Source organism: Pantherophis guttatus, chromosome 2 (genome assembly GCF_059756535.1).
Source record: "Pantherophis guttatus breed Tessera chromosome 2, ASM5975653v1, whole genome shotgun sequence".
Lineage (NCBI taxonomy): Eukaryota > Metazoa > Chordata > Lepidosauria > Squamata > Colubridae > Pantherophis > Pantherophis guttatus.
In genome coordinates, this window is record NC_142064.1 from 266,471,928 (window position 1) to 266,493,958 (window position 22,031).

Sequence of the window (22,031 nt, forward strand, 5' to 3'; positions counted from 1 at the left end):
AGTATAAAATCAATCCTTGAGAAAGATTGATGTCTATCAGAAAAAAAAGGTAAAGTCTTTTTCTTCGGGGTTTCTCTCTCACCAAATATCTCAGTTCCATATCCTCCATCATTTCAAAAAACGATTTTGGCAATCTGGCACGTGTTGAAATGTTCTGCAAGAGTCCCTTCTTATCTTTTTTAGTGTCCAAAACTCCATTCCAATCACCCAATAAAATACATGATTCATAATCCCATTGTAATAACTTGGAATGTAAAAGCTTATAAAATTTTTCTTCTTGTTGGTTCGGTGCGTAGACTCCAATTAAAAGTATTTTTTCTCCTTTTATTAAAAGTTCAATTGCTATAAATCTTCCTTGATCATCTGCTTCAATTGATTTAACAATTAAATCTTTTTTTTAGGTATATAACTATACCACGACCTTTCTGATTGACAAGCTCAGCGTCTTAGACACTGAGCCACCTAGTGAACCATCCAAAAAAGAAAAAACATATAAAAAGAAAAAATGTACATTAAAATAGACAAAAACGGATTTACTTTTATTATCCCCCCACTAGAATATTCATAACCATATTGGAGCAACATTAGTTTATCTCTCCTTCTAAAGCAGGCCCAAAATTTATAAAATTCTACTTATATTTACAACCAATTTGACTTTCATCTATCTACAATCTATAAAGGCAATGTAATTAACAGGTGAACCGACAACAAAGTTAAACATCAAAGCACTTCGTTAACAATCTACTATTCCGTTTAATTTGTATAAAGTTGAATGGCTTCTTATTTATCCTAAACCACCAGAATCATTGTCTCTGATTTGTCCGGGCTGAAATATCTTTGTTTGATTCTTATGAATAAAACTTTTTCTTAAAATTTAAGTTGAGAACAATAAAAGAACAGTTGTCTTATTCCCCCAAATCATAAAACCTCTTGGTCGATCCATTTTCCAAATCATTTTCCAGTTAGATATACAATAATAGACCCATTTCCCAATCTTCTTAAGAAAGCCCAGTTCATCACGTATCGTGTCTATTAACTCCAAATCTGTAGGATCCACAACCACTTCAGCCTTCTCCCAACCATCCTGCAGTTTCCAAACCGTGGTGAGGGGGCTTTTAAGAAATATCTGTGCTCCCCATGGGAGCTTCTTTGGAAGAGCTCGGGCTCACCAAGGGATTCATTTGTGTGCACTCATAATCCCAAACTCCTCCATCAGTGTCAGAGGAAGGCGACCTCCCAGAGCAGAAATGTTTTTTTTCTCACCACAATCCTTCACATCCTTCTGGGTAATCCACCAGCTGGATATGACAATGATTATTTCCTCCCTGTGATATTTCCAGCAAATGACATCCAGTGCAAATGGCTTTTTTCTCTGGGTGTAATAGTGATAGTTCTCTGTCAGGAAATTGTGCAGCAGGTTTCCAAATAAACTCAGAGATGTTAAGGCAAATTTGTAGTTTTTTATAAATAAATTTATTTATTTATTTTATTTTAATTAGATTTATATGCCGCCCTATCTCCATAGGACTCAGGGCGGCTCACAACAATTAAGATATACAATCTCAATCCAAATAAGAAAAATGTTAAAATACATATTAAATGCATATTAAAATACATTAAAAATCAAAACCCCATCAGTCCAGGCTGGGGCAATTTAAATAGCCATGTTTTTAGTTCGCGGCGGAAAGTGCGAAGGTCAGGGGCCAACCGGAGCCCCCGGGGGAGTTGATTCCAAAGGGTGGGTGCACCCACAGAGAAAGCTCTACCTCTGGGGGTCGCCAGCCGACATTGTCTAGCCGACGGCACCCTGAGTAGGCCCTCCCTGTGAGAACACACCGGGCGATGGGGAGCTGTTGCTGGTTGCAGATGGTCCGACAGATATCCTGGGCCTAAGCCATGTCAGGCTTTATAGGTCATCACCAGCACCTTGAATCTCACCTGGAGGGCAACCGGCAACCAATGCAAGTCGCACAGGAGAGGTGTAACATGGGTGTATCGGGATCCTCCCATCACAACCTGTGCGACCGCATTCTGCACCAGCTGAAGCCTCCGAGTGGTCTTCAAGGGCAGCCCCAAGTAGAGAGCATTGCAGTAGTCAATACGGGAGGCGCCTAGCGCATGAGTAACTGTTCGTAGGGCAATCTGGTCCAAATAGGGGTGCAACTGGCGCACCAGGCGAACCTGGGCAAACGCCCCCCTGTTCACGGTTGTTATATGATCTTCTAAGCTCAACCATGAGTCCAGAAGGACACCCAAGTTGCGTGCCCTGTCTACAGGGGGTAACACCTCGCCCCCTATAGCCAAAGATGGAACCTCTTGATCGGACCGAGATGCCGGTACCCACAGCCACTCGGTCTTGGCAGTGTTGAGCCGAAGCCCGTTCCTCCCCATCCAGACCCGTACCGCTTCCAGGCACCGGGACATCACATCGAGGGCATCACTGGGCTGGTTCGGGGTGGATATAAAAAGTTGGGTATCATCAGCATACTGATGATACCTCACCCTTGCGGCACCCCACAAACAAGGCACCTCGAGGTCGACCTCTGTCCACCTGCCAACACAAACTGCATACGGTCAGAGAGGAAGGAGGAGAACCACCGCAACATGGTGCCCCCCACTCCCAACCCCTCCAATCGGTGCAGCATGATACCATGGTCGATGGTATCAAAAGCCGCTGAGAGGTCTAATAGGACCAGGACAGAGGAACAGCCCCTGTACCGAGCCCTCCAGAGATCATCAACCAATACGACCAATGACATTTCCATGCTGTACCCTGGTCTGAAACCCGACTGGTACGGATCTAGATAGACAGCTTCATCCAGGTACTGGGGAAGTTGTCGCGCCACCACACTCTCAACAACCTTTGCCACAAAGCGAAGGTTGGAGACTGGACAATAGTTCACTAGTACAGCCGGGTCTAAGGAAGGCTTCTTGAGGAGGGGCCTCACCACTGCCTATTTCAGGAAGGGAGGGAAGAAAGCCTCACTCAAAGAAGCATTAATAATCCCTTGGAGCCAGCCTCGTGTAACCGCCCGGGAGGCCAGCACCAACCAGGAGGGACACGGGTCCAATAAACATGTGGCAGAGCTAAGCCTCCCCAGAATCCTGTCCACGTCCTCGGGAGTCACAAGATGAAACTCCTCCCAGATAACACTCTCAAGACCCACCTCCATCACCCCATCTGAATCTACCCAATCGGAGTCCAGGCCTTCCCGAATCTGAGTGACTTTATCATGCAGGAATTGCACAAAATCCTCAGCCCTACCCTGCAAGGGGTCTTCCCTCGCTCCCAAATGGAGAAGGGAGCGGGTCACCCTAAACAGGGCTGCTGGGCGGTTCTCTGCAGACGCAATAAGAGCGGAAAATTAGTTTGATTTTGCCGCCCTTATCACCACTAGGTAGATCTTAATATGAGACCTCGCCAGTGTTCTGTCAGATTCAGAGCGGCTGGCCCTCCAGTCACTCTCCAGGCATCTTTTCCGGCGCTTCATCTCCCTCAGCTCCTTGGAAAACCAGGGAGCCACCAGGGATCGGCACCGGGTCAGAGGCCACAAAGGCACGATGCGGTCCAAAGCTCCAGCAGCCACCCTATCCCAGGCGGCCACCAGTTCTTCAGTTGATTCGTGAGCCAGAGCCCCAGGGAATGGCCCAAGCTCCGTCAGGAACCTATCCAGATCCATCAGGCGCCTGGGGCGGAACCACCTTGTCGGTTCCGCCTCCCTGCGGCGAGGTGTGGTGGTATGAAAGTCTAGTCGAAGGAGTGAGTGATCTGATCATGACAAGAGTTCAATAACTATATCCCGTATTTCTAGATCATTCAACCACTGACCTGAGACAAAACACAAGTCCAGAGTGTGTCCCCCCGTGTGGGCAGGGCCATGAACTAACTGGGTCAGGTCCATGGCTGTCATGGAAGCCATGAACTCCCGAGCTGCCTCAGATGTTTCACTGACAGATGGCAGATTGAAATCCCCCATGACCGTAAGTCTGGGGGTATCAACCGCCACCCCGGCTATCATGTTGAGCAGCTTGGGCAGGGCCGCTGCCACGTGGCAGGGAGCCAGGTACGCAATCAGCAGGCCCATCTGCACCCCACGACCCCACTTCACAAGGAGGAACTCACATCCGGCTATCTGAGGTACAGTGGCCTCCCTCGGACAAAGACCTTCCTTAATAACAACCACCACCACCCCGCCCCTTCCCTGAGGCCTCGGCTGATGGAATGCACAGAAACCTGGTAGGCACAGTTCAACAAGGGGAAACCCCCCCTTCTTGACCCAACCAGGTCTCCGTAATACCCGCCAGGTCCGCACCCACCTCCTGCACCAGATCACAGATGAGGGGGGCTTTATTTACAATGGACCTGGCATTGCACAACATCAACCGAAGGCCCAGGCCCTGAAAGTCTGAGCAACCCAGGGAACGAGAAGAGCATTGGGGGCCGGAGCGTGCAATCGCTCGAAGATAGCGAGTGCGCACTCCCACAACATGATATGGCCCCCTGCTCCCACCATATCTGCCCCTCCCACCCACAGTACTGATGGAACAGCCCTCACCAGTATGGAATCTAGCCCCCTCCCTGACCCTCAACCCCACACCCCCAAAGCCATAGCCCCCTGCCGGCCCCGGTCCCAACCCCGGTGGGTTACCCCCAATCCCGCCCTGGTCATATCCAAAACATCCACCTCGGCTTCGTTCTTCAACAGGGCTGCTCTTCTCTGGCTGAAGCAACTTCGAAGTTGCCTAACTTGTCCGACGCCCAGTCTCATCAGGACCTGAATAAGATCTCAGCAGCCCTGGAGTATTCAACCGACGCCACTCTCAATGCGACCAGGTTTTCGGCGAAATCTCTCGGTTCCACCATAACATCCCGTCGCCTCTTGTGGCTCCGTAGTTGGCAGGCAAATGGCAACTTGCTTCTGCGCCATACACTGCGGGCACCCTATTCGGTCCGTGTTTGGAGCCTCTCCTCATTGAGATGAGGGACAGACACAAGATTCTTCGTGGCAACTCCCGTTATTCAATGTCAGCCTGATATCAGTCCTTTCGTTCCTCTGATTCATCATCCTTCCAACCTCGCTTTCAGTGCTCCTTTCCATCCAGATCTCAGCAGGACTCCCAGGTCAGACAGGGGGCTAGATTTCCTCCCAAGCGTCCCTCCCGCAGGGGGTGGGGCCGTTTTACCCGTAGAACCAGATAAAGGTACCTCCTCCCCTCCCATTGGGGGCTGACTGGCTCTTTTTTCCAAGCAATGGGAGTCCTCCACTTCTGATTCCTGGGTGCTCTGCACCATTTCCTTGGGTTTCTCCTTAGAATTTATTTCCCCCCCTCCTTCCAGGTTTCTTCCCTGTCCAGGTTCACAGGATAGGTCCAAGCGGGACTTGCTTTCCGCTGCTATTGCCCACCTGCTTCTCATCGAGGCCATCCAGTAGGTTCCCCAGTCACAACGGGGTCAGGGGTTCTACTCCCGCCTTTTTCTCGTAAAGAAGTCCTCCGGCGGGTGGAGAGCCATATTAGATCTCAAATCCTTGAACCGGTATATAATTTATCACCGGTTCAAGATGCAATCCCTCTTTTCAATCCTTGAATCTGTACGACCTGGGGATTTCCTGTTCTCCATAGACCTGACGGAGGCCTACCTTCATGTACCCATTCTACCCGCCCACCGCCAATTTCTCCATTTTTGTTTTCTTGGTCACCACTACCAGTATAAGGCCCTTCCCTTTGGCCTCTCCTCGGCCCCTAGGGTGTTTACGAAGATTATGGCTGCCCTTATTGGCCACGTTCGTTCTCAGACTATCCGGGTCCAATTCTATTTGGACGATATTCTCATTCTTTCTATGTCCCTTTCTAAGGCACAGGATGATCTTGCCATGGTTCTCTCCACCTTACAGAACCACGGTTTTTCTATCAATTGGTCCAAAAGCCACCTCACCCCTTCCATCAGCATACGTCACCTGGTGGCAGTCATCGATACTGAGTTGTCTCGTGTTTCTCTATCCCCCGACCGGCAGGATAGTCTTAGGTCCTTGGCACTCAAATGTATGTCCTCCAGTTCAGTTACTGGAGCTGTCTCGTCTTTTGGGCAAGATGGTGTCTATGTTTGGGATTACCCCGTGGTCTCGCTTACACAGCAGGGAACTTCAGTGGCTCCTGCTTCCATACCAGAAGGCCCAACGCGACAATTCGCTCTCACGTCTGCAGCTGCCAGATCCAGTCCTCCGATCCTTACAATGGTGGACCTCCAATGCCATCTCTCAGGGCACTTGCTACAGGGAACCGCATCACATTCAGCTTACCACCGACGCCAGCCTTACGGGTTGGGGTGCCCATCTCCTTCATCTCATGGCGCAAGATCAGTGGTCCGTGAGAGAGAGCCTCCTCAATATCAACTTGCTAGAGTTGAGGGCTGTTCGTCTCACCCTCAGCCACTTTCGCTACCAAGTAGCGGGCAAGGATGTCTTGGTCCTTATGGACAACACCACTGCCAAGGCCCACATCAACAGATTGGGGGGCACTCGCTCCCGGTCCCTCATGGCAGAGGCTCTTCAACTAGGCCTGTGGGCAGAGGAACACCTGAATTCCATCAAGGCGGACCACATTTCAGGGTCAGCAAATATCCAAGCGGACGCCCTCAGCCGGAACCTCATGGATCACAGGGAGTGGAGCATTCCACCAGATCTCTTCCTCGAAATATCAGCCAGGTTCGGGACTCCCCTGGTGGATCTCTTCGCCTCATCGGCCAACCACCAGGTTCCCCGATACTTCTCCAGGTATCCGGAGCCCAGGGCCGAAACTCTCTCCGCAGCCGTGGCCAGCAGGGCTGCTAAAGGCATTCCCGCCCATCCCGGTGATTCCCAGAGTGATCCGGAAGCTCCTAGAAGCCAGGGCAGAGCTGATCCTCCTGGCTCCTTACTGGCCCCAGCGGCCTTGATTCGCGGACTTAATGTCCCTGTCTGTGGCTCCTCCTTGGCGCCTACCAGATTCCAAGGTGCCTCTGACTCAGGGGTCCCTTCATCATCCGGATCCAACGTGGCTTCGCTTGACTGCCTGGCGGTTGAGCGGCTCATCTTGATGGCTGCCAACCTTCCTCCGGACGTCATTGCCACCATCCAGGCTGCTCGCCGTTCCTCCACAATGTGTATATATGAGGCCACTTGGCGTTCCTTTTCCGCTTGGTGCTCCAGAGCTTCTCTCTCTCCTACGACAGTCACCATCGCTCACGTGTTATCCTTCCTCCAGGACGGTCTCAAGACGGATCTAGCACCTAATACCCTTCAGCGACAGGTGGCAGCCCTAGCGTCAGTCCTGGCATTCGGTTCCACCGAATCACTCTCTCGGCATCCTATTATCCGGAATTTTCTTCAAGGGGCTGCCAACCTGCGTCCTCCAGTTGTCCACCGCTTTCCTACCTGGAACCTCAACAAGGTCCTCAACGCCTTGACGGCTTCTCCGTTTGAGCCCCTTCGCGAGGTTTCTCTTCGTCTCCTTTCCTTCAAGGTACTGTTTCTGGGGGCGATCACGTCAGCTCAACGTATTTCCGAGCTGGCGGCCCTTTCCATCTGGGGGGACCTTTGTGTATTTCACAAGTTCTCTGCCTCGACCCCACCTTCATCCTGAAAGTGAACTCTACCTTCCACCGCTCTCAGGAGTTTCTTCTCCCAAATTTCTGCTCGGGTCCTTCACATCAACTCGAACGCTCATGGCATACCTTGGACGTCTGCCGGGCTCTGAAGGTCTACATCTCCAGGACGGCTTCAATCCACAAGACGGAAGCTCTCTTCGTGGCATTCCAGCCTGCAAATATTGGTTCCCAGGTTTCGGGTCCTGCCTTGGGTTGGTGGCTCAGAGCCACTATCACCATGGCCTACCGCCATTTGGGCATCCCTGTGCCAGGCCACATCACGGCCCACTCAACCAGGAGCACCGCCACTTCCGTGGCTTGGTCGACCCAGGCATCTCTGGAGGAAGTCTGCAAGGCTGCCACATGGACCAGCATCAGACCCTTCATTCGCAACTATATGCTGGATTCCTTTGCCTCAGCTGAGGCATCCTTCAGTTGCCGGGTTCTGCAGGCGGTTCACCGTTCTTAGTGGCGGCCAGATCCGGAGTGTCCCTCCCTGGATGACATGGTGCTTTGGTATGTCCCCAGCCTGACTGCCATTTCCCTCCTCTCAGGAGAATGGACATTGGTCTTACCTGATACATCCTTTCTCTGTTGAGAGGAAACGGCAGTCAGCCCCACCCTTCTTACTCAGATCGGGAGATTCACGGGGGCGGGTGGTTTGCTAATTCTCTATCATTTCAGGAAGACACATCCCGGTAGTCTGCATTTCGTCCTCGCCGAACAACTGGAGAAGGCCAGGAGGGCGGAGCCAATTTGAATAGCAGACTCGGTCCCATGCATTAGACGGAGCGTCTTCCCCTGCCTGACTGCCATTTCCTCTCAACAGAGAAAGTACGTATCAGGTACGACCAACGTCCATTTCCTCCTGATCAGCTGGGACTCAGGAGGCAGAGAATAGATGGGGGTGGGGCCAGTCAGAGGTGGTACTTACCAGTTCTCTGAACTACTCACAATTTCCGCTACTGGTTCTCCAGAACTGGTCAGAACCTGCTGAAACCCACCTGTTCCAAACCATAGTGAGGGGGCTTTTAAGAAGTGGCAGTGCTGCCCGTGGGAGCCTCTTGGGAAAAGTTCAGGCTCACAAAGGGATTCATTTGGGGGAGAGCCATCCATTTGTGCACGCTCATAATCCTAAATGCTTCCCTCAGTCCCAGAGGAAGGGGATCTCTCAGAGCAAAAATCCGATCACCACAATCCTTTACATCCTTCTGGGTAATCGACCAGCTGGATACGACAACAATTATTTCCTCCCTGTGATGAATCCAGCAAATGACATCCAGTGCAAATGACTTTTTTCCTCTGGGTGTAATAGAGATAGTCCTTTGACAGGGAATTGCGCAGCAAGTTTCCAAATGAAGTCAGAGACACTGAGGCAAATATATAGTTTTATATACTGTATAAATAAATATATTTAACATTTATATTTACAGCAAACAAGATGGTCAGGAACACAGAAACATCCTGAGGTAAATCCAAATAGCATACAGAACACACAGAAGAAAAAAAGCGGGAAAAATGGGAAACTCCCTTTTTACACCTACAGGAACCAATTGTAGCATAGATTGGCTCATGCAGGAGCCAGCACTCAACAACTACTCTATTCTTGCCCATTGTACAATTTTACTCTTTCAGCTATTAAATCTAACAGTATTTAAACCAAATTGTTTCACAAGATCTTTCTGTTTTTGTATACTTAATGGTTTTGTCATGAGATCAGCTAAATTATTTTCTGGTGGAAAATAAATTATGTCTATTACATTTTCTTTCACTGCTTCTCTGACATTACATTGTTTTATGTCAACACACTTGCTTCTGGTCATATGACTGCCTGATACAGTTCCGGATTACAAATTGTTCTATTTTTGATGGTTTGAAAATCTGGTATCATGGGAGTTTGCACACTTCCACAACTTTCCATATATTTTTAACAATTGTTCTATTTTCTTCTTTTGACTTAAAACATACGCTCCTTCTTGTGATTTATGTATTTAGTCAAGAATGTGTCTGATAATAGATACAAGTGTGTTCTTTTATCCCCTATTGGGAGATGGCACTCACATATCAGTGACTAGAAAGCCCTTAATAGGCATACGTGGTTGAGCTTAAAGGAGTTAAAACCATCGAGTACAGCATTGCTAGAAAGGATGGGAGGAGAGTAACTTCTTCCGGCTCACTCATGGGAGGAAGCTGGAGTGCAGAGTGGTTTTTCTGCTCTTCCCAGGGTCAAAACACATCTGGCAGGTGAGTGGAGGGCAGATCGTAGGAGAATCTGGGAGCAAGGAGGGCTGTTTGCTTTCTTCCCAGATGTGGAAGCAGAGAAGCAACTAGGCTGAAGTATATCAGATGCTGCTACATGTTCCTTCCCTCCCCGAAGTTTGAGTCCTCTGGTGCTGCATGCTTTAACGCTGGTGGCCGCAATTTTCTGCTGGTGGGAAGATTTTAAAAAGTCTCCTTCAAGTTAAAATTAACAGCTTGCCTCCAAAAGTTGTGAGTTCTTCATCACTGAAGGATTTCAAGAGGAGACGGGACAGCAATTAATCAGGAATGATATAAAGTCTCCTGACTGAGCAGGGATTGGAGTAGACGACCTCCAAGGTCCCTTCCAACTCTGTTAATCTGTTATGGACCTGCTTTTTTCTTGGCAAAAATATCGGACTGATCTACATCTGCTCTCTTCTGAGATTTTTTTACTGTACTTTTTTACTTTATATTGGATTTATATACCGCCCTATTCCCGAAGGACTCAGGGCGGTGAACAGCCAAAGGATAAAAACACACATAATACAAAATTTAAAAAACAATGTAAAAGCACATTAAATAATTTGGCCCAAAACAATTTAAAACACCCCTAATGTTTTAAAACCAATTTTAAAAGGAAGTTAGGCCAGGCCAGCCTGTTGAAATTAAAAGGTCTTGAGGGCACGGCGGAAAGTGCGTAAATCTGGGATCCTCAGTGTCTCCAGGGGGAGCTCGTTCCAAATGGCAGATGCCCCCACAGAGAAGGCTCTCCCCCTGGGGGCTGCCAGTCAACATTGTTTGACTGACGGCACCCTGAGGAGCCCCTCTCTATGGGAGCATATTGGCCAGTGAGAGGCTACTGGTGGCAGAAGGCGGTCTCGTAAGTACCCAGGTCCTAAGCCATGGAGCGCTGTAAAGGTGGTAACCAAGACCTTGAAGCGCACCCGCATCAGCAGTTCCTGTAGTTATGAAGGTGCAGGAAAAGGACTTACACCACTTTGGATTCTGTCAACTGCTGCACATTTATGATGGTTGAATCATCCCACACTCAGGATCCCCATTTGTGACCTTCCCAGCTAGATCCTGTCAAGCAAAATCAGTGGGGCAGGAAGTTGCAAGTCACTGTCACGTGAAATTGCCTTTAACAACCCACAGGGATTAGTTTAACAACTGCAGAGGAAGAGATGTAAATTGGCACTGTCATGTGACATCAGGAGCCAGTGCAGCTCGTGCAGGAGAGGTGTTACGTTGCTCCCATAACCACCCGCACGGCCGCATTCTGGACCAGTTGGAGCCTCCGGGTGCTCCTCAAGGGGAGCCCCATGTAGAGAGCATTACAGTAGTCCAGGCAGGATAATATTATTATTTCCATGTCTAGCCAACAAGCACAGTATTTCCTATTTGTGCCCCCTCCATGTATTAACCAGGTTTAACTGTGATTAACCTAGCACTGTGTAAAAAGAAGAAATGCTATTGAGGACTTTTTGAGATGTTCAGTTGTATAGGTTATCCTCACCACTTGTTTCCTGAGCCTTCAAAGTTATAGTGGCACTGTAAAAGGATACATACAGCTTGTCCACATATTTGTGGTCATTGTAACACTTGTTTAGTGACCACACGTCAGCAGTTCCTGTGGTTATGAAGGTGCAGAAAAAGGACTTACACCAATTTGGGTTCTGCCAACCGCTGCACATTTATGATGGTTGAATCATCCCACACTCAGGATCCCCATTTGTGACCTTCCCAGCTAGATCCTCTCAAGCAAAATCAGTGGGGCAGGAAGTTGCAAGTCACTGTCACGTGAAATTGCCTTTAACAACCCACAGGGATTAGTTTAACAACTGCAGAGGAAGAGATGTAAGTTGGCACTGTCATGTGACATCAGGCTTCATGATTGGGCTTCTTAGTGACAATGATTGCAGGCCCAATTATGTTCAGTGAGGGAGAACTACTTGAATGGGGATGTCATCAGAGGGGTTCTGGGCAGTATTTTCTGCCCTTATTTGGAGCTGAGGACTTCCATGAGCAAAACTAGTGCTTCAAATCTGGCTGAGGCTTTAGACATCATTTCATCAATTAAAGCCCCAGATCTATAAATTACCTCAGAAGGTTTGACTTGAACCATTTTGGGACATTTTTCAGACTTGAAACACATGGATTTTCTCCATATATATACATTTGTATTTGTATTTCTCTCTGTATAAGTGTTGTGCTCTGTATAACTGCTATTGAACACATGGTCTCACATTTGACTCTAGAATCAAAATTACATGAAGTATCAGCAGCATGTTATAAAGCCTTAGTAAGTCCATATCTGGAATACTGCATCCAGTTTTGGTAAGGTGACCAGACGTCCCGCTTTTGGCGGGACAGTCCCGATTTTTAGCAATTTGTCCCGCATCCCGCGGTGTTTCAAAAAAGTCCCAATTTTTCATTCTGCCTCCTGAGTCCCGCTGCCTCTTAAGCCCCAGCTGATGGCTAGAAGAAAAAAAAACTGTTTAAACTCTTGCCCGGGGCTTCAAAGGGCCGCCCTACAGGCAATCAGTGTAAAGAGTTCCTGAAGCAGTGTTTTTTTCCCCTAGCTAAGCTGCAGAAACGAAACCGAAACCAGGATCTTTGGTGCAACGTGAGAAAATGAGGCAGAGAGAGATTTATTTTTATTTTTATTTTTCCTCCCCAAAAAAGGTAGGTGAAAAACTGCAAACAATGGGAAATTTAGGAGGAGAGTTCAAGATTTTAAAACACAAAAGAAAAAAAAGCTGTATTTAACTAGGAAATTGTAATAATTGAGATACTATTAATTGTATATTGTGTTGAAAGCAGAAATGGTTAAGTTGTGGTTCAGAGGAATATATGGGGGAAATTATTTGGTTTATTATTATTGGTAAATATAATTAATTGATTTGTAAGAAATTGGATTGCATGGAAATAATTGGAATATTCATGTTCATATTGATTAATATACAAAAAAGATAGTTTTATAACTAATTGATTTATATTAAAATGTTGAATTTGTATTAAACAACTGTATTACATAATTACATAATTAAACAATGTGAGGATGGATATAAAAATAGATGACAATGGGAAGGGGTATAATATAGAATAGAAGGGAAAAATTGAATTTGATTAAGATTAGAGATGAGGATGAAGGGTAATATTGGTTTTTTAAAAAAAATAGATGAGGAATAAATATGGCAAAAAGGAAATATAGAAATTGTAAATTTAATTGAAGTGACTAAACACTGTTTAAATTTGTGAACCGGCCAAATACTCTGTTCAAAGAAAATACATTGTATGTTTGTATGTGTATTTCTAATTATTGTTATTTATTCATATTTGTTCTTTTTTATTCTTTAAAGTTTAACAATTCATTCTTTATCTTAATATCTTTATATTTGTTTGGGGTTGGCTTTCTTCCCTTTCATCTTTTTTATTGTACAGCAATCTTTCTCCTCAAACCTACCGCCTCTCTCTTTTCTTTCCTTCTTACTTTCTCTTCCTCCCCTTCTTCTTCTCCTCCCTACTTCCTCTTCCTTTCTCCTTCTCCTCCTCTCTTCCTCCCCCTCTTACCTTCACTCCTACTCTAATTTCCCTTCCCTTCCTTCATCCCTCTCTATTGCTGTATCCTTTTATGCATATGGACTACTCAGAGGGCTGAAAAAATTATTTTTGACTGGTCCTCGCACTTTTGACCAGTCCTCAAACTTACGACTGTCTTCACATTTTACTTTTTTTGCCCTATCTTATCACCATGGTGAAGAGAAGCAGTTGTGAAATGAGTGACATGGTTGTTAAGGATGCTGCATGGGCATAAATGTGAGGATGGTCATAAGTGTGAGGACCAGTCAAAAGTGCGAGGACCTGTCAGAAATGACTTTTTTCAGCCCTCTGGTTAGTCCTTTTGTGCATATGGACTACTCAGAGGGCTGAAAAAGTTATTTTTGACTGGTCCTCACACTTTTGACCAGTCCTCGAACTTACGACTGTCCTCACATTTTACATTTTTGCCCTATCTTGTCATCATGGTGAAGAGAAGCAGTTGTGAAATGAGTGACATGGTTGTTAAGAATGCTGCATGGGCATAAATATGAGGATGGTCATAAGTGTGAGGACCAGTCAAAAGTGTGAGGACCTGTCAGAAATGACTTTTCAGCCCTCTGAGTAGTCCCTATACACATAGCCATGGCCACCCGGTCACATGACCAGCTAGCCACGCCCACCCAGTCACATGGCCTCCAAGCCACGCCCACACAATAAGTCACGCCCACAATGGTGTCCTTCTTACCAATTTTAAAATCTGTTCACCTTACCCTATACACATAGCCATGGCCACCCGGTCACATGACCAGCTAGCCACGCCCACCCAGTCACATGACCAGCTAGCCACGCCCACCCAGTCACATGACCAGCTAGCCACGCCCACAAAATAAGCCACGCCCCCAATGTCCCTCTTTACCAATGTTAAAATCTGGTCACCTTAAGTTTTGGTCTGAAATTACAAAAAAGCTGTTGAGATTTGGAAAAACTACAAAGAAAATAATAAACTTTAAAACTTTGAAATATATAGAAAATTAAACCTTTAAGCTGGGAAAGTGTGGTACTGGGAAGGTATTTTTTATGCTGGAATCATTTAAAACTTTTTCTGTGGTTATTACTTTGGTATAACAAATATGCTGGAAACGTGATTATACTGAAATCCAAGGTGAGAGTGTCACCTGCTGACAAAAGTGAAAACTACATGTTAGGAAATAAGTTTATTTTTACAAACCTGGAAATATCTAAATGAAGTTATGTGAAAAATTTTATTGAATTACTTCTAGCCACTCTATGACTATTGGATTATCGAAGACTCAAGTTTAACCCCTGGAACTATTTAAATGGAACTGATTGTTAACGGGATATAAAGAATTGGGACTAGTAACTTAAAGATTGAATAAATAGCCTCTTGGACTGTTGGATAAAAACTGATTTTTTTTCCCAAAATAAAACAAGGTGGAATTGTACAAGAGATGGATTTACTGTTTCAAAATTTATAAAACATTATGGAGAAAGAATTTAAGGAGATTATGGGAAAAATGCAGAATATTATACAAGGGATGATAAGCACAGACCAAGACACCCAGGAAAAGGAGGAGTCAACTGAAGGAATGGAGAAGAAGAAAGACAAAGACAAAGAGGAGACAACTGTGGAAATAATAATGGCTGATGAATTAAACCAGGGGGAGAATATATCAGAGTGGGAAGAGAGGTCTGAAAGCAAGATAGGGGCTTGGGTAGAAATGTTAAAAAACTAGGCAGTGGAAGTGGGTAGAGGTGGGAGGAATACCTAGATTAAACGTTCAGGAAGTAGATTTAAGAGAGGAATTTGGGAGGTAAGTGGGGGGAAAAAAGCATAGCAATTAAAATTTTGAGGTGGGCAAGGGGCAATGGATAGGTGATATTCTTTTTATTATTATATTGTTTGATTTACTGTCCTATTATTCTTGTAAAGCATAGTAAAGAAAGTATGGAAGCGGGTGAGGCATGATAGATGCTCTTTTTGTTGTATGAGTTACTTTTTTTTTCTCGCTTTCTGCCTCCTTTTCCTTTTTCCTCTTTTAAGAAGGTGACATGATTAGAAGTTAGACAAGAAAGAAAGGAAAAGCTTTTTTTATTAAAGGGTGATATGATCAAAAACTAGAATAAGTGATAGAAACAGGAAAAGGGGGAATATTAGTATAGACTTATATTACAAAATGAAAGTAATAACAAGAGAAAATGTGGAATAATTGAATAATGATAGACTATAAATTAATATAAGTATGCATTATTATTAGAAATATATAAGCGGATTGAATGTAAGGATTATGATTAACTTGATTAGCTTTATTTGTATTAGAATGTATGACTCTCAGGTGCCACACTGTTCACGCATTGATTTGATTTGATGTTTTGATAAAAAAATAAAAAATAAATTGGGGGAAAAAGAACTGGCTGCTACTTCGCCTCTTCATACCTATGGAAGAAGTAAGAATGGTTTTAGTTTTTCATGTCTCTGTTTTGGCATTGATTTTGTAAAAAAAAAATGATGGCATGGGTATAATATATCATCTGTTGTTGCTCATCTTACGTTATATTTACCTATATTTAAACTGTTAGGATGAGATTATTTCTATGTCATGATACATAAAATCATAAGAGTTTTAGGGTGTACTTTCTTCTTCACATAATTGTATTTGATGATAACTCTTTCAAGGGCTGAGAATTTGTGATTGACTTAAGTCAACAAGTGAATTTAATGATTGAATGGATATTTGAACTGGAACTCAGTAGTCAAATATCACAATTAATGTAAGAGATTATTCTAGCATTGTGGCATGTTTGCTTTTTCATTGTAATGTACAGTTTTTTTCAAATCTTCTGCAGCCCTTTTACAAAAAATAAAAGCTACATTTTCATTTGAATCTTACAGACAAAGATGATGCCAGAAGACCACACTGGACAACTGAGAATGACAAGCAATATTGAAAAGCAAAGCATATTGAAGCAGAAGTAAAAAATATTCTCCATTTCCATCAGAAAAACCACACAATTCTCCTTCCCCAGTAGGTGAAAGACAAAGGAAAGAAAATGAGGAGGAGATTTTGAGTTGGAAAAAGTAGAGTATGTGGAACTCAAGGACACAATACACAAAAAGGTCAAGGGAGATTATATTTCCATTCAGAAAGAGGGAAAGATGTGGAAGTCAGTGGGGAGGAAAAGATCAAGTGAATAGACACATACGGTAATACAAGTGTTGCCCTAGGAGGAAGAAAAGGGCTTAAATCAAAGCACCACTAAACAAGGGATCACTCACATTTTCTACCTTCTCAAGAATATCATTGGTGGAAAAGCTCCATAGGTGTGCCTATTATGGAAAAAGCAGACTTGTGTAAGCGATTACGCAAGGGCGAATCCACTCTGGAGAAAAGCACATACAAATGATCTGAATCTGGCAAAAGCTTTTGTCGGAACAGTTCCTTTTTGGTTTACGGAAGAACCCACACAGGAGAGATGCCCTACAAGTGCTTCCAATGTGGTAAATCCCTTAGCGAAAATGGCAACTTGGTGATACATCTGAGAACTCACAGCAGGGAGAAGCCATATGACTGTCCAGATTGTGCGAAACGTTTCATTGGATATTCCCACCTCGTGAGACACCCGAGGACTCACACAGGAGAGAAACCCTTTGAATGTCCTGTTTGTGTTAAAGGTTTCAGTAAGAATTCTGACCTGGTGAAACACCAGAGGACTCACACTGGAGAGAAACCATTTGAATATCCTGTTTCCGGGAAAAGTTTCAGTCAGAATTCTAACCTGGCGAAATACCCGAGGACTCACACAGGACAAAAACCCTTAGAATGTCTTGTTTGCGGGAAAGGTTTCAGTCAGAATTCATATCTGGTGAAACACCAGAGGACTCACACTGGAGAGAAACCATTTGAATGTCCTGTTTGTGGGAAATGTTTCAGTCACAATTCTAACCGGGTGAACCATCAGAGGACTCACACAGGAGAAAAACCCTTTGAATGTCCTCTTTGTGGGAAATGTTTCAGACAGAATTATGACCTGGTGAAACACCAGAGGACTCACACTGGAGAGAAACCATTTGAATGTCCTGTTTGCGGGAAAAGTTTCAGTCAGAATTCTAACCTGGCAAAACACCAGAGAACTCACACAGGAGAAAAACCCTTTGAATGTCCTGTTTGTGGGAAATGTTTCAGTGAGAATTCTCACCTGGCAAAACACCAGAGGACTCACACAGGAGAAAAACCCTTCAAATGTCCTCTTTGTGGGAAATGTTTCAGACAGAATTATGACCTGGTGAAACACCAGAGGACTCACACAGGAGAAAAACCCTTTGAATGTCCTGTTTGCGGGGAAAAATTCAGTCAGAATTCTGAACTGGTGAAACACCAGAGGACTCACACAGGAGAAAAACTCTTTGAATGTCCAGTTTGCGGAAAAAAATTCAATCAGAATTCTGAACTGTTGAAACACCAGAAGACTCACACAGGAGAAAAACCCTTTGAATGTCCTGTTTGCGGGAAAAGTTTCAGTCAGAATTCTGACCTGATGAAACACCAGAGGACTCACACAGGAGAAAAACCTTTTGAATGTCCTGTTTGCGGGAAAAGTTTCAGTGAGAATTCTAACCTGGTGAAACACCAGAGGACTCACACAGGAGAAAAACCTTTTGAATGTCCTGTTTGCGGGAAAAGTTTCAGTCAGAATTCCAGCTTGGTTAAACACCAGAGGACTCACACAGGGGAGAAACCCTTTGAATGTCCTGTTTGTGGGAAAAGTTTCAGTCAGAATTCTAACCTACTGAACCATCAGAGGACTCACACGGGAGAGAAACTCTTTGAATGTTCTGATTGTGGGAAAAGTTTCAGTCAGAATTCATATCTGGTGAAACATCAGAAGACTCACACAGGAGAGAAACCCTTTGAATGTCCTGTTTGCGGGAAAGGTTTCCGTTACAGTTCCAACTTGGTAAGACATAAGAAAATTCACACAAGAGACAAACCCTTTGCATGTGTAGAATGTGGGAAAAGTTTCAATGAAAATTCTTACCTGGTGAAACACCAGAGGACTCACACAGGAGATAAACCTTTTGAGTAACGTGATTGTAGGTATATTTCAGTCAGAATTGCAACTTGGTGAACCATCAGAGGACTCACACAGGAGAGAAACCCTTTGAATGTCCTGTTTGTAGCAAACGTTTCTGTCAGAATTTGAACCTGGTGATATACCGGATGTCACATATCAATGCCTGACCTCCCATGCCAGGGGGCAGGGAGGACTTGCTAGGGCTAACCCGCAGGGACCACCCTCACCCTTGACCCCTCCTTACTTAGCTCTGCCCCACAGGTACTTAAGGTCCAGCCATGCGGTCCAGGTCCAGGTCCAGGTCCAGCTGACCACCTGTAAGATTAAGACATGCTGTAAATAAAGATTCATTGATTTAACACTTGCTGAGTGTGATGGAGTTATTGGGCCTGATCCTCGAACACTCCTAACAAAATGGTAGCAGAGGATGGTTGAATAGCCCAAATACTCCAGGATATGCCAAGGAAACCCAAGCCGACAGAAACAACGAGCAGAGTGAATACCAGGGCATTCACGAAGAAAATGGCAGAGCAGACCCAGTCGGCAGAAACCATGCAGAGGGAGATCCTGGAGGCGAACGAGCAGTTTTCCAGCCCAGGCAGCCCAACCCGAACCAGCGAAGGAAGACCCGAAACGGAAAATGGATCCGAAGCAAACGCACACAGAGAAAATGACCTCAAGAGGAAACTTCTAAGGCTGATCAACTTGGCCCCAACCAAAGCAGACCTCATCACGGAACTCCGAAACCTGGTCGACGATTGCGGAGCAGCGAGTGAGGAAGATGAGGCCGAGTCAGACCACGCAGCCGACGACACAATAGGAGACGATTGCCCCTGCCAGAGAACCACCGAAAAGGCCGAAAACGAATTCATGCCATTTTCGCGGTGGCCATCTTGGATGATGACGTCACCCAAGATGGCCGACCAACGACCAATAGACTCCCAGGATTCAAATCCTATGGTGGGAATCGGGGCCTACTCCAAAGTAACAGCCCAAAACAACTGCAATGACTGGGGCGACCCTGACACAAAACCCACGAGCTCGCCTACCAAGCTCGAGATCGACAAGGCCATATGATTACTAACCGCGGCCTTTGGGACAAAAATAAAGTTACCGGGCACATATTCCGACCTCCCGGAGGGGCCCAAAAGGAACACCGACGCGCGAGAGGCAGTCACCGATGCCTACCCAGAGAGGGCAACCACTGTGACATGGGCACAGTGTCAACCGCGACCCACCGGGGACCTCCCAAGGCCCACACCAAGACTCGTGCCGGAATGCCAGGGATGCCACGACTACTCACCCGAGCGACGGTCACAGCTGAGGCTCTTGGAGTCACCGGCGAACGTGGGACCCGGCCCGATCCCCGGATGCAGCTTCCATGCTAGGCCGGGCCATCCGCACCTCCACGCGAGCTCCGCGGGCCTTCCGATCTTCCCCGTCGACCCGAGAGTCTTCCCGGTGATCCAGACGACCACCAGAGGAATCTTCGACCACGCGAGGCCACCCAAGAGCAAGCCGAGGAGCCATCCGGACGAGTGGGCCTTCATCCAGGAGCTACGGGTCCAAGTTCCTTCCCCGACGAGTCCTGGGCAAGAATGAATCCCGAGCATGCGCAGATCCCGCCTGCAAGGAGAAAAGAAAAGACCATAGAAGCAAGTCAGTACAGACTCGCACCAAGCATCCCTTTGCCATATTGCAAGTTCCCTTATGCACAAAACCATGGCCAGCGACATCCTGTAAGTAATTCCACTTATAATTCAGGGACATTGCCAACTGACTTTCCAAAGTTAAGATTAGATGGGACTAATTTCTTGGAGTGGAATCAGCAACTCCAGGTCATACTTTTAAAGGAGAATTTGCTATTCCTGGTTACTGACCCCCCTGAAAAACCATGGACTTTTGATTTAGACTGTATGCATCATAAGGCGTACTACATGTTAATTGCTAGCATTTCGCCTAGTATTTACCCCAGCATCAGCCATCACCTAACAGTTTCTGAACTGATACACAAAATGAATGAATAACCTATTCTACAGTAAGAGCGTAGCCACTACCACAGAATTTCCAGGGAGTTCCACTCAGCCAGGCTTAGGCCAGGAACCTCTATGAGTGAACACTTACTAACATTAAACACTACTAGGGCGGAACTAATACAGAGAGGGGAGGTCATAACTGAGGGGAGCATGATCAGCATTATTATTAATTTGCTGGACTCCAGCTGGGACAATTTCATTACACAGTTGGATAGCCTCAACATAGAACAGCTTACATTAGAGACACTGACTAATAAACTCATAGCCGAAGACAACTTAAGGAAGGACCACTCATCATGCCGCAGAGAATATAAACCAGTCAAAAGGGTGGAGTTCCAAAGCAGGAATCACAGCATAACTGAGTGTTTCCTGTGTGGTTCCAGGAATCACTATAAGAGGGACTGCCCCAAAAATGCAAGAGATAGGGACCGATTCTACCACAGGGACAGGCCAGACCATAAGCTAAGACCCTCAGATAGGTATTCACCCGACAACAGGCACAGACGTAGGGATTCCCCAAACCCCAGAGACAGAAGGAGACATCGGGATAGTTCCAGAGAAAGCCAGACAGGATCACTGTATGGACTTAGGGACCAGGAACACGACATTAGCCAAAACAAGGGAGAGGGCACGTGGCTCCTAGATTCAGGGGCTACCATACAACATACGATAGGAGATCACTCACATCATTCACCAAGGCAAGTTTTATAATTAAAGTGGCAAACCAAAATAATGTTCAGGTAACTGGAAAAGGGAACACGTACGTACCAGGGATAAGAGTGATAGAGGGGGTATTGCTCGTACCAGAAATACCATATAACATACTCGCCACATTAAAACTGAGCAGAGACAACAACGTTGAAATTACATTCAGAGAAGGGAAGGCACATATAACAAAGGAAGGTAAGAGCATAGGGAGAACCCTAGTCAGGGGAGGCCTACCATACTTCCACGCAGACAGCGACACACATCCCAGAGTCAATGCCAACCTCAGAGTCAAGCTAGATACTGCAGCCAGCGGGAACAAAGAGGGCAACAATGAAGAAGTAGAGGGGGACAGCCGCAAACACACATCCGATGACCCGATCGTTCATGAGTCACCTGATAGGGGGAAACCATCGATAGGGAAACCCATCCATGATAACTGTGCACACCTTTTACATAGGAAGCTGGGGCACATTAGTTTTCCAGTTGTACAGAAAATGGTTGATTGTTCTGAAGGTGTAAAATTAAAAAACTGTGAGAACTACCTCCAGTGTTCTGTGTGCAAGTGTTCTAAGCTCAAGACCAAACCCAGACCCAAAAAAATCAGTACGCACCACTGATTCCATTTTTCAGCTAGTACACATGGACCTTGTGGGGCCCCTAAGGCCGTCCATTAAATACAAGAAGAGGTTCTTCCTGACCATCGTTGACGACTTCAGTCGTTATGGGTTCGTATACACCTTCAAACATAAAAATGAGGTGTACCAAAAATTCAAAGAATTTTACAAAAG

At 45.7% G+C, this 22,031-nt stretch overlaps 2 protein-coding genes across 4 annotated transcripts in view; both read left to right on the forward strand.

The window, feature by feature from the left end:
* Positions 1–21,784, forward strand: part of LOC117673540 (uncharacterized) — a 44,406-nt gene extending 22,622 nt beyond the window's left edge. Inside the window, exons 1-3 of one of the 3 annotated variants that reach the window (XM_087884336.1) lie at positions 9,790–9,868; positions 12,448–12,550; positions 16,320–21,784. In XM_087884336.1, the coding sequence (XP_087740462.1) occupies positions 16,901–18,511 (1,611 nt within the window). In that variant the 5' untranslated portion in view covers positions 9,790–9,868; positions 12,448–12,550; positions 16,320–16,900 and the 3' untranslated portion in view covers positions 18,512–21,784. Of the gene's footprint in view, positions 1–9,710; positions 9,869–12,447; positions 12,551–16,319 lie in introns of those variants that run through there. The other 2 variants (XM_087884338.1, XM_087884337.1) reach the window with 2 other exon arrangements.
* On the forward strand, positions 1,519–9,390 carry LOC132711713 (uncharacterized). The gene is made up of 2 exons (XM_087884264.1): positions 1,519–8,469; positions 9,058–9,390. The coding sequence occupies exon 1, from the start codon at positions 5,644–5,646 to the stop codon at positions 7,618–7,620; it is 1,977 nt and encodes a 658-aa protein (XP_087740390.1). The 5' UTR covers positions 1,519–5,643; the 3' UTR covers positions 7,621–8,469; positions 9,058–9,390.
* Positions 21,785–22,031: the final 247 nt, after the last annotated feature.